Source organism: Anopheles maculipalpis, chromosome 3RL (assembly GCF_943734695.1).
Source record: "Anopheles maculipalpis chromosome 3RL, idAnoMacuDA_375_x, whole genome shotgun sequence".
In the NCBI taxonomy this organism is placed as follows: domain Eukaryota; kingdom Metazoa; phylum Arthropoda; class Insecta; order Diptera; family Culicidae; genus Anopheles; species Anopheles maculipalpis.
In genome coordinates this window covers 9,751,679-9,767,059 of record NC_064872.1, presented here as the reverse complement: position 1 = coordinate 9,767,059, position 15,381 = coordinate 9,751,679, and the positions used below count along the sequence as shown (strand labels likewise).

General features: G+C 40.5%; 3 protein-coding genes across 4 annotated transcripts in view; all 3 read left to right on the top strand.

Annotated features, from left to right (window-relative positions):
• The window catches only part of LOC126564707 (homogentisate 1,2-dioxygenase), a 650,355-nt gene that overhangs the window by 88,295 nt on the left and 546,679 nt on the right, over positions 1-15,381 (top strand). The gene's annotated exons all lie outside the window — the stretch shown is intronic.
• Positions 1-15,381, top strand: part of LOC126565684 (uncharacterized) — a 343,737-nt gene that overhangs the window by 256,474 nt on the left and 71,882 nt on the right. The gene's annotated exons all lie outside the window — the stretch shown is intronic.
• Positions 12,008-12,845, top strand: LOC126565346 (protein PPP1R35 homolog). Its single transcript, XM_050222520.1, has 2 exons — positions 12,008-12,380; positions 12,446-12,845. Exons 1-2 carry the CDS (start codon positions 12,027-12,029, stop codon positions 12,758-12,760), a joined length of 669 nt encoding a protein of 222 aa, XP_050078477.1. The 5' UTR covers positions 12,008-12,026; the 3' UTR covers positions 12,761-12,845.

The window sequence follows — 15,381 nt, the reverse complement described above, 5'->3', positions numbered from 1 at the left end:
TTTTTATATTTCTTTTATAGTTTCCAAAACCAATTATTGACTAAATCAATTTGAGATAATAAATAAATGAATAAAATCGATACGAAACAAAAAAAAAAATTATTTCATTAAAAGAAATAATGAGAAAATAAATTATTAGGAGATCTTCTAGCTAAAAAGACCCATTGAAGCATCACTTTGTTAAGTAAAATTCTGTGGGTAAGTGATTAATATAATTTAAATGTTTTCACTGTTTGTTCCGACTTAACATAATTTAACTTAACATGCTTTCCTTCCAAATATTAGCCCTACCCATGGCTAGGATGGACCGGAAACAAAAAGAGGATAAAGAGAGGACATGATACAAGAATAAGACGCATAACTAAACATTCGTTGGTGCTCAGCACAATAGAGGAAGTGTGGTGGAAAGAAAAACGATTGGACAAAGCTATCCAAGGCAAAGGATCTAAACCATTGATTGAAGGAATATAAAAGCCTATTACTTTTCTGAGCCAGATAGCTTACTACGGAATCAATAAGATTAGAGAAGCCGAGATCTCCATCAAGTCGTAAGTTATCTAGACGATATCAATTCAATACAGCCATTCAGAGCTCATAGTTATATCCAGTGGCAGATTTTACGGTACGCGGAATGAGAGGCACGGGGGGCCCGAGATGGAAATCCCCGAATCCACAAAGAACCTTACCCCGGTCAGCAGATTCAATTTGACAAGGCTGCCCAGCTTCAAATCGCCTAAGGACCTCCGAGAGACTAAATCCGCCACTAAATCACCAAAAAATGGATGAAAGAATTTTTAATCCAATTCTAGGTTCTAATACTCCTTTAGTGAACAAACTCATTTAGGTCTTTTAGCAATTCAGGTTAAGGAACATTCAAATCGTTAATCATAACATCCATTCAGATGTTTTCAAAGCCTTTGGAAGCAATCGCTAAAATAAGATATTACTCGAGCAAAACGAGATCTCACCAATATCCTCAAAGGCAAAACATGTAACGCGATCACTGCAATCAACTAGCAGCACCCGCATGCAACGAGCAACCCAAAGTCCAACTATTGAACTCACAACGCACAACGCGCACACACCCTCCGCGGACAGACAAATGAGATGCACCGGACACCCGGCAATGCAACGAATCAGTGATGTTTATTTAATCTACCCGACCCGTCTCCATTCGCTGGCGATGTACTGGACCCGCATCCGAGCGCGCTGCCGCAACAGTTCTCGCTCCATTCCAAAGTCCAATGCGCGCGTTTCTAGTGGGTTGCCGTCTCCTCGTGAAACGAACAACTCGTGCCGATTGGGACCGCGTGCTTCACGAATTGTGTACTGAGCTCACGGTTCCTTTTTCATTTTTATCATGCCAAGGGTAATGTGCAAAAAGAAATCATCTTGTGACCGGATTGGAACTCTTCATTTTTGCTTCTGCAATAGCAGAACAGTAACACAATTAAGAATTGTATTTCACACTGAACATTATCAGCATCTACTCACCTACTGGTGTACGGCGTTTGCTTATCTACGATGCATCTAGCTGGAAAGTGCTAGAGGTAAAACATATGCTTCTAACACGTGCTTCGAAAGCGTTTGATTACCTTCGTTACACAAATAGAACCAAACAGTAACGACAGCCAAGTGTCGTTTTGCTAAAAGCGTTCACTATCAGCGTCAATCGGTCAATGTTGTAAAAGATAACCAAAGATCGTTTGTACAGATGTGAATGCAGCGTCAAAACGACAGACTTCCTATATAACGGCACCTTTCTTGAAACTTCTTCTCCGAGGTTCTATTCCCATCCAGATCCGGACAGATCCCGTAGGTCCCCTATCCCTACTATCCCTCGATTGTGTGATATCAACAAGTCTAGTACGCCGTTCGATGGCCGATGGCCGATGGCCGCTATCGATTGCCTCATAAGGAGTCGTTATCCCATGAAAGAGAAGACAACATTCAAGTAAATCATTCATATTCATCGTATCAAAATATTAACTAAGTAAATAAAAAATTGTTAACCGAGTATGACCGTGATAAGGCAAAGAATAAGGAGGAAATGCCTTATCAATATGATTATAAAATTTATTCAACACAAGCGGTGTTGACGATACGGCACTGGACCGTCATAATTAATTATAAATAAATAAATAAATAAATGCAAATTATAATGATATTAATTCTAGTTTGCTAACCGTTTCTCTACCGCATTCTTAATGCTTCCATTGCAATAGTCTTTCATGTCCTATCGATCAATTTATGCAAAGTTTAAAGCATTTACCAGTCTTCAACACTTTCTCATATATTCTTGTACTCATCCTATAGTTTTTGGAGTTTTATTCATCTTTTCATGTTAGGTAATTTGTTCAGCAGTTTTGAAGGTGTAAAAAGTTCAATTAAATTCAATTTCCGAAGTCATAAGGCCGAAACACGTTCTTCACTATTCGCTTTCACAACAGAAGTGACGTCTCTCCTTTATTTCACCAGGTTGTTTCACATTTTGACATTTGATATATCCACGTTTGATAATTGTGCTTGACCAAGATATTTAGCCGGTTTTGTTTGAAGCAGGATGTTTACAGCTCGGCTATCCTGACTTGGGAATTGCCCTCAATTCCCCCCTGACTATGTGCAAACTGATGCAGGGTCTCCATCTTGCGACATCCACTTCCTTAGTTTATGTGATTCGAGTACGCCATCGTAGGGAATTTGAGTTTGTTGTGCTCCATCAATGTCTCGTATTACATATCTGTCATTGGGCAAACATTTGTGTATTACATAAGGTCCCTTGAACCTGGCTTCCAGGCGATCCTTTTCGGCAAGTGCTCTATGCAGACGTGTCGTTAGCTTTTCTACCTCGCTATCCAAAGAGTGAAGCTTCATCTTGAATTTGGCGAGTTCACGTTCGTGTAGCTCTCGTTCCTCTTTTTTCTCCGCTTCAGCTCGATCGCGCTGGTCGCGCAGTTGCTGCATTTGTTTTTCCTTATCTCCGATTGCTTCTTCCAAGCTTGTCAACGCTCCTTCTGAGCTGCAATGGTGTGCCTGCATTGCGCTGAGCCTTGCTCGTGCCATATCAACTTGATTATCTTTCTCCTTTAGCAAATCTTCCAAATTGTCAATCATTCGATTTTTTTCTTCTAACCGATTACGCAGCTCTTCAACATCTGATTGCAGCATGTTGTAATGTTCTTCTTTAGCGCATAATGATTCCTTGAGGACAGCAATGTGACGCTGATAATCCTGATGCTGCTCTTCGAGCGTTTTCATTTTGGCAGCCATTGCCATTATCTCTTGATCGCGGCGTGTGATTTCCAAGCGAAAATCATCCAGCTCCTGAATTGACTGAATCGGTTGAGCGTACTCTAATTCCCCATCTTGCTGAACAGCTGCTGAAGTTGATGAGACACGACGTGGACAGTCCCGATTGACATGTCCCATCTTATGGCACGTGAAACATGATCCGTTCGGTCGACGTGGTGAAGGACAGGAACTTTGATAATGCCCATATTTTGAGCAATTGTAGCATCTTGTTTGCTGGATATCACCTGCTTCTTTACCGCCCTTATTTGGTTGATTCATAGGTCTGGCTGATGACGGCGTTGCAATATTACGTGGGCGAATTTGTTCATATCGTTTAAGTAGCTGCTGCAATTCATTCATAGATCTGGCGGCGAAACGAATTGATGCGGTGTTGATGGGATCACCGATTCCATCAATGATGATGTTGATCAATTCTTCTTCTGGGATCGGTGTATCACAAGCCAAGGTCTGCATGTCCAGGATATAACTGATGATGGATTCATTCCGTGCAAGTCGTCGTGCTCTAAGCTGCTTGTACGTACTTTCAACCGATTTGATTTTGCTGAAAGTTTGTATCAAACGATCTTTCAGCTCATGATAGGTTGCAACATCGAGTGATTTCGCGAATTTAGCTGCCGTTCCAGTAAGCAATCGACGTGTACAGTGGAACTTATTCGTGTCATCCATATTATATGGAAGGAAGACTCGCTCCAGTTCCTTAAACCACCGCTCAATGTGATCACTGTTGTCACCACCAAATGTATCAACAAATTCTTCGAATTTGATGACTGCTGGTTGTAGCCCTGAAGAAACAGTAGCTGGGGCTTTTAGAGCTGCGATTTTCTGTTGCAGCTCAAGAATCTCGATTTTCTTTTTCAGCAACTCTATTTCGTGATTTGCATTGATGATGGCGTTTGTTGAGTTCCGGACTAAGCTCAAACCATGTGGAACCGTACTGTTCTTTTCACTGTACAAAATGGCGGCGTCTCTCTCGTCGGGCATCATGGCGGTGGCGGCGTCGTTTTCATCTTTTGTCAACATTTTGATTAACACTCTCTTCACGGAGAAGGCTACAAACTACACATTTCACGAACGCTCAAAATGTCCACTTAATAGGCTCTGGTAATCCCACTTCTGAGTTGTAAAAAGTTCAATTAAATTCAATTTCCGAAGTCATAAGGCCGAAACACGTTCTTCACTATTCGCTTTCACAACAGAAGTGACGTCTCTCCTTTATTTCACCAGGTTGTTTCACATTTTGACATTTGATATATCCACGTTTGATAATTGTGCTTGACCAAGATATTTAGCCGGTTTTGTTTGAAGCAGGATGTTTACAAAGGTATTTTTTTTAAATTAGATAACCGACTCATTTTTTTATGTCGACAGTACTTTTCATTTCTGTAAAGGATTATCTCAAATTAATATCCACGATACATAATTCAATTTCTAACCGAGTATGCCCGGGATAAGGCAAAGAATAAGGAGGAAATGCCTTATCAATATAATTGTACTTTTTTTTTCAACACAAGTGGTGTTGACAATACGGCACTGGACCGTCATATTCAATTGTAAATAAATAAAAATAAATAAATAACATAATTCAATTTCGCGACACTGTGGGACACTGTGGTCGAAAATATCGAGAAGATTTATTATTTATTCTTTGAGTATTTAATATGTTGTTAATTGAATATTTAAGTAAGTGAAATGGCCTGAAAATTATAGGAATACATTTAAAAAACATTGGTGATTCACGTAGCATTTTTTTAAAATATTACATAATTATGTACAGTTTTGGACATTAACCATCTTTCCATCAAATAAAAATCCCAATTTTTATTTATTTGAGCCAATGTGTTGTGCATTACTTGACTTGTTTATTCGTTATATAATTTTAAATTTAACTAAATATTCAAATTTCATATCTGAACGATTCTCCCGTAGTAAGGAGTGACTATCCAACAACTTGGTATCAATAAGCCTAGAAAATCATTCGATGGCCAGCGCGACCTTAGAAGGTCATCAGTCTAAGATACATATTAAATAATTTAAAAAACATTCCAATCTATTTTGAAACCCTTATTTTCCATATGTTTTAGACTCAGAGACTGTCGAATCACACTATCACGATCTACAAACAGTAGCAGCTACCCTTGTCGCAGTCGCAACGTCCGGTGCAATTATCACCTTTACGTACTACACACAGTTATCACCCTGAGCAAAAACGGTGAAAAAATATAAAAATCAGAGCAAATAACGTTCAAGAAAGAACTGGTAGGATTTGTTATAGAAGCGCAAAGGGAAAAATAGCCTTCCTTTAAGTGAGAAGGCACGCCAAAGGTAATAATTGTTATGCAAAGAGTTCTTTCTATATCGAATCGACAAGCCTCTTCGCTGCTGTGATGTTGTGAAATCAGCCAGATGTTTACAGGGACGTAACACTGTTATCATGGTGCGGATGTGGTGAGATAAAAGTTATTCAACTGTTTCAACCATCCATTCGGGATTGGTCTAGCAGACAACCATGTGCCCACATTGTTGCTAAGCTAAGCAATTAAATTACTAAGCAAAATCCAGGTAAATTAGTAATTAATTTAACATATCAAACAAACTTTTAGATCTACCCAACGCTCACATTGACGTTAGCATCCAACCAACAACACCTTCCAACTTGGTTATTTGAACAAGCCTCCATAGCGAGAGAATTTATTTCATAACACAATTAGCAACAGGTCGCTCACATTTCCTTCACGTAAGGTAAGGTTTATAGATCGTGTTGTCGAGTCAAGACAAGCCCTCGATACCGGTTCCATTAACCCATCGGCTAGATTCTACTCCAATTACCTATGAAGCATCTCACAAACGATTCGTGTTGTCAATCGAGGCGTTAATGATCGTAAACGTGTTTGTCACTGTTTACCCTCATTTTCTTGCTGCGTGTCGTAGATCTACCAAAAGCAATTGCGTCCTCGCAATATACGATATGCTATCAACGGAAATTTTCTACCAATAAAATGATTTTTAAATCATCCGGAACAAAAGACGATTCTTATCAAACGTGGCAACAAGGTGTTGATCAACAAGAAACTGGCATTTATATTTAGCAAATGAGAGCGAGCACCTTCTTTTGCTGCTTTTCTTTTCGTGGGGTGTGTATCTTTGCAAAAGTTTAAATCCATTCCACTGGTCCAACACGAAAACAAAACGTCAGACTGAGGGGGAGTGGCTCAACATGACGTAGACATTTGTGTAACAAAAAAAACGGACTGACTTTCACGCGTGCAACTCGCAAAAGATTATATTTATAACAATGGTCAAAAAAATCCCTTAAGGTGGTGGTAGTAAATCCTTCCTGCCGACTTCTATCACTCGGTCAACTGTTCGCTATCATCATGCCTGTCAACGAATTGCCAACAGTTGTTGAAAATTTGCAACCTCTCCAGACTGGCGGGCGTCCGTCTCCAGCTCAAGATACCAGGATGGACGACTTGCTTGATTAAAATGACCTCACCGGATGAGTTTCAATTTTGGCCGATTAAAGTGTTTTGCCCTCATGCGTAGCTTCACCGCCATCGTGTTCGTCGAATTGACCCAAATGTTAAGCACTCGAACTTTCTACGGAGCGATTGTTTCCAGAAGATTTGGAATCTAGCAGGAAAAAAACAACGCGTGACATTGAAGAATAAAGCCAATAAATATTTACTACTTCATTCCAGTGTATCTACTGGACGATTCTTCGCTGATAAGACAATTTAAGTGCGCTGAGACAATCAAGATTAATTGGAGTGTTGGAACAGTGTCATGGTAGAAAAAGGCCTAGATAAGTCAAAGAGGATAGAGACAGTGAGTAAACTAGACGATAATCTACGGTTTGAATCCTATAGCTTATCTTGAACCTTCTGTATCAAAACATCCACTTGAAACGAGAAGATCACACAGCTATTCAGGGAGGAAATCCCGATCAATGCACGCACGATTACTCCCCTCAACAATCCCACATTAACCTACGCGATCGTAAAACCGGAAACTACTGTGGCAAAACAATACATCGTTCAACTAATGTCCCATTTGCTTACGTCACTTATTTCCACCATTAATTAGGTCAGTCAGTAGCTGAAACGAGATTTTTAAACTAGCCGGGGAAATCGCGAATAACGTCACACACTTGGGGTTTTTGGGGGGTTAAATCTGTCCGCGATGTGACCATTATTTAGCGGAGGAATTAATTCTAACGACGGTCGGGTGGTGAGGCGACAACAACGCTGGTCTTCGAAAGGCTGGACCTGAGTTTAAATCTTACCATAACTGTCCATAGATTTGGAGTTGTACTGAAGTTTCACGACGATGTCCCAGATACTTTTGAATCTTCTTCTTGGCGTAACGACCTCTTAGGTCATGCCGGCCATCGAAATGGCTTTCTTGAATGCCGGCCATCGAAATGGCTTTCTTGAATGCCGGCCCGGCTTGACGGCCCGGATGAGATTTGAACCCCGGTCCTGCCGTTTGAAGACCGGCGCCGCTGTCGCATACATCACCGGGCCGCCCCAACTTTTGAATCTGTTCTTGTAATTACCAAAATCCCTCTCTTTCTCTTTCTCTCTCTATCTCTCTGTCTCTCTCTCTTTGTTCTTGACTAAAGAACCTATTAGGTCACGTTGACCAGCCGGGCTTACTAGACTTGCTGATACATTGTAGTTGGATAGTAAGTCCTCACTTCGGGTTTCAACACGTTCAATCCTCTGTACGCTCTTCATTATGTAGTTTCATTTACGATCCCGTCTTTGTAAGCAACATTAAACAAACAAAAGTTCTTCGAAGAACTCCAGTGTGATTTTATACTCAAGATCAATTTAAAATTGTTGTAGCTTAATTTATAATCATTTTCCATCGGTCACATGTGTGCGTTACGGGTCAATTCATCCAAATCTCTTCCCAACAATTGAAAACAACAACAGTGGAAAATTTTCTTTCGTACACAAATAAATCCCTCACCCATCCGAAGCTGATGTAACGATTCTGTGTGCGAGCGTCATTAAATCAGAATCCCCTCAGCATAATCTAATCTCCAAGCGAAAATGAATAATTTTAACACACACAACTCGCTCTCAAGTGTGGGCAAGAAAAGTGTGCCAAACGTGGAAAGAAGGAAAAATCTCCACTATTTTTTTTAATTTTCAATACACTTCTCATCGTGGAAAAAAAAGGAAAGTTAATGCACATGACGAGCCCCTCCTAGGCAAGAACTAGGTCAATGTTATTGCGTAGGCCGCCCTTTTCTAAAATTCCTTGCTCAAGGATATTTCGATGCGTGTGCTCTCGTTATGCTAATATGTGGATTTGACCACTGGGCAGTGCAGTAGGGAAGGTCTACTTACGGTTGGTAGCCGTGTAGTAACGCTGATTTGCATCCGCGTGGCGCGTGAGCGTTTCCTCACCACCCTGAGCCATTTTCGGCTCGTTTGTTGTCGCAATCGGTGCCATGCTGCAAGGACGTTTTTCTCTCCAGTTCACGTTGTAACACGTCTATCACGAAACCAGGTTTCCTTATCTCCTCGATCTTGGGTCCTCTTCTATGCGCGGCAAGTTCAAGAAAGCACTCGAAGTAGTCTCCCCCCCAAATGCGTGTGTTTGGCTGGTGGACAGATATTACTTCCTGCTGCTAGTTCCTGCTGGCGGTCACTCTGAAGGCTCGGCAAGGCTGCCCGGTAACTTTTTTCCCGCTGTATCTGTTTCACACACTCACTCTGTCACTAGGGGGGCTTAGAGCGACCAGCCTTTCCAAGGACGTGCGTTTTGTTTTGATGCGTGACTTTATACTCTTTGTTTGCAGCACAGAACGGAACACACGCGTCCGAGTCACGAGGAAACTTACTTGATATTAATTGTTATCAAACAAAAACTAACACTTTGTAAATCAACACTTTATACTGCTTTTTCGGCCCACCAGCTGATGACTGAGTAGTAACTGAGAACTCCAAAACAAATATGCGCTCTCTTTTTCCTTCGATCAAAGATGGCTCCGAGACAAACAGGAAATATAGCTTGCTGAGAGTAGTGTTGCTGTTGAACTGGAAATGGATTGCAATTTTCGGCACTATTTTCTATCTCTTTCCCACTCTCACATACACAAATACGCACTCTTTTCACGCTTTGTTGATATTAGCGCGCAGCATTCGCAGTTGCATATATGCACCTGAGCAAGCAGTGATCGATTGACGCGCGGAGATGATAAAACTCTGCTGCAGCTTGTTGTTGCACACTCAGTTCTCGCTCTCGTTTTCTCTCTGTTTTTGTTTCACCACGCGCGGACAGGCGCACTGCTACTAAACTCACGGCTTGTACTCACTGTGTACACTAAACCAGCAAGAGGGCAACAGAAAATTCTCCGCGCGTTCCGTTCACAGATTGAAGCGCTCACTGTCGCTCTATCGTGCACGCTGTCTTTTTCTCACTAGCAGTAAAACGGTAATTTTAATCACTTGGCTTGACGCTTTCTTGCTCACGCAAACACACACGCCGCCGTTCCGCGATTCCCAATCGATTGTCGTTGACCGTCGGGAAGGTTATTAAACCGTTTTTGTTTGATGTTCTTCTACGCAGAAAAGCGCGAAGAATTTACCGCAATTTTGCGTGCACGCGTGCAGCTCTTCTCGTGCAGTATTGTTCCGATCGACAAATCGATTAAACTGCAGGTGGAAGAAAAATCGACGAAACGATATTCGATGTTTTGCTGCGAATCGAAGATGGTGGCGCCGGCAAAAACCACGCGTTCCGGCGTACGAATGATTTATTAACAAGCTCACGCGGACGGCACCAAAGGTGATGATAACGATTCCCAAACACGGGATATTTTCAATTCAATAGGCTACAATCGATAGATTCGAAAACTCATCACTCATACAGTGATAAACAATCGACACGGAACTAAAGCAAAGGTGAATAACGTTCACGTTCAACAGGATGCTGCTTGCTTCTCCGTTTCGTTTCGTTTCCGAAAACAACAGATTAACGGTTATATTAAGACACTGACCTTAACCTCAAACCCACCTTCGACACTCGCTTTGTTTCTTCTGCCGTTCCTTCACTGAAGTGATCGGAAGAGGTGTGTTCAATCAGCTTTCGCAGATCAAAGCAATCGTGCCCATGGGTACGGTGAAAAGACGGTTGCTTAGTTGCTTCCGGGCCAGGATTTTGTCGCACTGTTAACGCCAGCTTAGTATCGTTTCACCTCGTTTTACAGATCGAAGATGGGATCTTCTCAACAAACAAATCGTACTGTTACTGAGCGAATGATAGATGCCGGGGCCGTAATTGGGGAGGGTCCCTGGGCAGGATGAGATTTAAAAATAATTCTTGACCGTCTCGTACCGAGCGCACAAATCAAATGCCGTCCGGTGAGGATGAAACGTTCGACTTTGGTCCCTCCGTAAGATGTGACGATGTGCGTGTGGCAAAGACATCAGACAAACGCTGAGAGAGCGTGAAGGTTTCGCGCGCGCACCAGTACGCAGAGATCGCAGAATGGTCCGTAGGCGATAGTAAACAACGACTTTAGAATTGGGATTGCATTGCGCACTCGCATGTGGTGGAGGCCATCCGAAGAGCATTAGAGCAACGGCTGTGTTGTGTTTGTGACAAAAAAAAAAATGTAAAAACACGCAGGAGAGGTCGCGGTGGCATTGTAACGCTGACAGGCATGGGTTTTCCGTGTGATCGTGACCGTTCCCGGGCAGTATCATTAACGATTCACATGCAAAGTTGATTGTCCCGATTGGAAAAAATACAACAACTGTGTACAACGACAACTGGATGCTCTTTTGAGGAAGCTTAAAGAAAGGATATCCTAGAATCACATCAATTCATTAGAATCACCTTGACTCCTTAGCTCATTGATGTTCGGCAAGATCCCTCGATCAATGTTTTGTTCTTTTTTCCTTGGTTCTCTGTTCACGTTTACTGCGTTAGTATGGTTGTATTATTTCGAACTATGCTGCTATGAAATGAATGGGTATGCTATCACTTGGGAAAGGCTTGCTTTGCAATCGTTAAACCATAAATGAGCTCATCCCCAAACTCCCCCCGTTGTGGAGTTGTAGGAACTCCATTTTACTTTTTTTCCTTGCACCTCCGACCTCGCCCTTCTCTCAGACTCAGATAGATTTTCACAGACACGCGGGTGAAGACTAGGTTTGTTGATGTCTTAAATTATAAGCCAATGGAATTTCCGAAACTAAGGAAAGTTGTAGACTAAACATCCCATAACAAGAATTATTAATTAGTCATCTCTCAGCAACACTAATAAATGGGAACCTCGTGTACCGTTTGGCATATTTGGTGGAAACCAACAGCCCGCAGCACCCGTGTGAAGGTCGTTACTCACGAGAGATTGAAAAAAAATTAACCCTCAATCCTTGCTTTCGGCAGTATGAAAATTGTACGGGTCTACTCTGAATTTTAAATTTGAATATTTTTTTATGAAATCATACTTAATTGCTTTTAATGCATTTTAACCAACCAACCTAATATTACAGAGTAAATTTGAGTTTTAAAATATATTATTTACTGCTGTAAATGCCAACAATCTTCATGCTCGAAAAATTGCGCGCTTTTTCTCGCTAGAACACTACAACAGTCACGCTATCCTTGACATCGCTTGCTGTTGGCTGTCAGTGCAAGCATAAACAAACAAGTTTCACACAAGTTCGAGCACAAAGAAACGGTCAGATACTGAAATGGGAAAACATAAGCACGGAAATCGAAAGCGATACCTCTGCAACGTAGACGTTCCACTGTCCCGATCTACGGCCAGCGTGCTGAAATCTTCCACCGGAGATAATCTTCTACCAGCGGCACCGAAATCGATCCTGAAACCAACCACATCTGCCGCCGCCCGGTCAGCACAAAATCAGCCAGCGCCATCAACAACAGCACCTTCATCTTCGGAAGCTACAAAATACAAACAACCGGAACTTCACACTACACTCGGTTTAAGTAAACGCATCGAAACGGTTAAGAAGTTGGAACCACAGCCAATCACCAGCATGGGACAGTTGACGCCCAATAGCAAAAAGCGGGTTAATACACAGGTAGGAAGAGCACAGTCAATCGATCTGGTAGCAAATTCTCACTTACCTGTTTCTACTGTACACAGATAACGAAGCAGCTTAACCATCAGTACGATCAATCGGTATTTAAAAAGCTTGCACCGGTAAACGTTAACGACACGGTACTGTTACCAGCACCCGGAAGCCGTACGGCTGCCGCATCTTCCAAATCGAAATACCTGTTCAAGGATAAGAAAGATCCGGAACCAACGCTCAGTGACTATCTGAGACCGATTCCCCGCTTTACAATCGACTTTGTACCACACATTTCGACACCGCAGCTGATGCGCGTTACTGCCGGTGACTCGTGGAACAACTTCCACAACATCGAGTACGTACAACGAATAATGGAAGAGCACTGAGCGCACACAAGAAATACCCATTTGAGCATTTATTGAAATGATTTCTTTTTTCACCCTTTTTTGGGGGGATTTCCACTTTAGAAACGATCATTGAACTTTGTGTAATTGTTTCTTTTTAATACATAATATACCGCGCGATCATCTATCCACATGGTTGCGGCGTGGAGATACACTAGGCGGCGTGCTACATCGTTTTTTTTTTTGGGGTTGTTTTAAAGTTTAATTAGCATGATTGAAAATTTCATTAATTTGCTTACGAATTTTGAATTGTTTCTCGCTTACTCTTATCCTTAGCCCCACTCTCTCTCGTTCGTTTTCAATCACAGCTATTCCTATCTGTTCCTTTGGGGTATAATTTTCCTTCTAACTCTTACTTAATTCGTTCGAATTTTGCCTTTACGCTGCAAATGGAATGAACAAATTATTATTATCGAATAATTTAATTCGCAAAAAAGTCGTACTTTGAACACATAACGGATCAGAGCGGAAGATTTCAGTTTTATAGAAAAATAATATTAAAACTTAAAACGTACCATTCGCTTCTTGCTTCGCAAACCTTTACAAGATTTTCATCCATGTAATGGAGTAATCACTTAGGGAAATGTTTCAAATAGAAAGTGTAATATTGCAAGCTCTTTTGGGAAACTGTACTGCCATATAGTGGAATATTGCATTAAATGAGAGGATAAGCTTTGGTTTTGATCATTAAAACATCAAGCGATAAAATCCGCTCATCAGTGAATGATACGGAGCGGTGCTGTAAATATAGTATTGAATTAACCTGTTTTTTTTTTTTAATTCGCCGGTTTTTACAGGAGAAATTCACAGCGAATAGCATAGTTCTACAGTGTAGTTGCAAATTTAACCTAACAGAACGCAATATTGCACATATATGATTGTAAAATTTCATAAGAAGCTTGCTGTATTCCATTATCGATGTTAAAGATTCCACTGAGTGATTGAAAAGTTCCATGGTATGGATCTAAACTCTGTAAGATTCTACCTTTTAAAATCCTAGTTTAAAAAGAATGGAAAGGAATAAAATAAAGTTAAATCAACTAAAATGCTCCTCTTTAGCCTCATTTAGACACCCCTCTTTCCTAACCATTAACTTGAGTTTAATAATCACATGCAATTGCCATTAGGTTCATCACTAGAATTCTTCGTCTCGGATCACCGGCCTTTCGTTCCTGCCCTCGACTACACCAATTGAATTTAGCACATCTTTCGAGTCTTTCGGTTATCTTCTTGTTTAAATGTTGTTAATCGAGTTTTTTTTGCTGCTTTCTCTATCGCTATGGGAGACATTATCCTTATATTTGGATCAATTCTATCATTATTACAAACACACACATACACATTTTGTTCGTGCTACGTTAACGTTTCGGGGTTTCGAGTAAAATAACTCATTTCGGAATTGCTTTTCTTTTCACCGTACCGAAATTGTGCTGTCTTGGTAAGCCACACTCGGGCATAATAATTGTCAGCTAAAATTATACAATAAAAAATGGCAAAAAGAGAAAAAAAAGCTGCATTCCCAAACATAAAATTATTTATTGAAAAAAATTAAACCAAAAACCATACTAAGAATAAAACCAAATTTAAAAATTAAACGTTTACAATCATCATTAATATGAAATGATACGAAAAAACTTAATGCAAACAGAAATAAAACTGATAGAGAGTACAATCGCAAATAAGAACAAACAAAGACGAGTAATGTTGTCTAATACATTAACCTGTGTTAGTTCAAATATTATTTTCAAAAACGTAATTTTTAAAAGCATACCAACAACAACAAAATTAAAATTGCTCCTTTTGAAACTCTTCTGTACCCCTGTACGTGGCTTGTAAATGTTGGAAAGATTCTTAACAAATATTCGCATAGAACCTAAAATTCTAAAATCTTTTTTTTTTGTTTTGCTTTGTGTTTAACACAAAACGCGTTTTTTGCGGTTTTTTTTTAGATTCTTTATGTAATGTTTTTCCAAGGGATGTGGTGAAATACTAAAAACGGTTTTTAATTCTGCACTATTATATTCATACATTCATTGTAGTATGTGTGTTTTGTTTTTCTTCTCCCATTTGAATGGTTTCAGGTTTAAACTTATGCAAACACACTAGTAGATTGCTCTTTATATAATCTGTATATCTTCTACAGCATGTCAATAGAAGAGTGCTTTATGCTTGTAATACATATATTTGTGTGAAATATTTTGTTGTTGCTTCCTTTCCATATACTCTTCTCTTTTGTTCGAAAGAGAAAATGATGATTGATCTGTATGGATGTGTGTTTAAGAATGATAAAAACGAAAGCAAATACCATTCAAACTCAATTGTCAACAGCATATCCTCCTCGGGCATATCCGAGTTCGGGTTTTTGAAAAACAAGACTGACAAAAGAAGGAAGCATTTTTTTCTCTCAACAAGAAACGTGCATTGTGCGCTTTCTTCATTGCAGCAGATGGAGAGATAGGGTAAAGTAAATGCTACCTAATTGCATTCGGCATGATTGCACCGAGCAGGTGGTTCCGAATGCAAGAGGCTACCGAACGCTGCTACGAGTACAGATCGAGTGAGATTAGAAAGGCAAAAATAATCGGCTGAACCGATACAAGAAG

Excerpts from the sequence above, each read along its gene's own strand:
- LOC126565346 (XM_050222520.1), top strand. The coding sequence starts at position 12,027 with ATGGGAAAACATAAGCACGGAAATCGAAAGCGATACCTCTGCAACGTA. Across the intron at positions 12,381-12,445 it reads AAAAGCGGGTTAATACACAG|ATAACGAAGCAGCTTAACCA; the intron begins GTAGGAAGAGCA and ends TACTGTACACAG.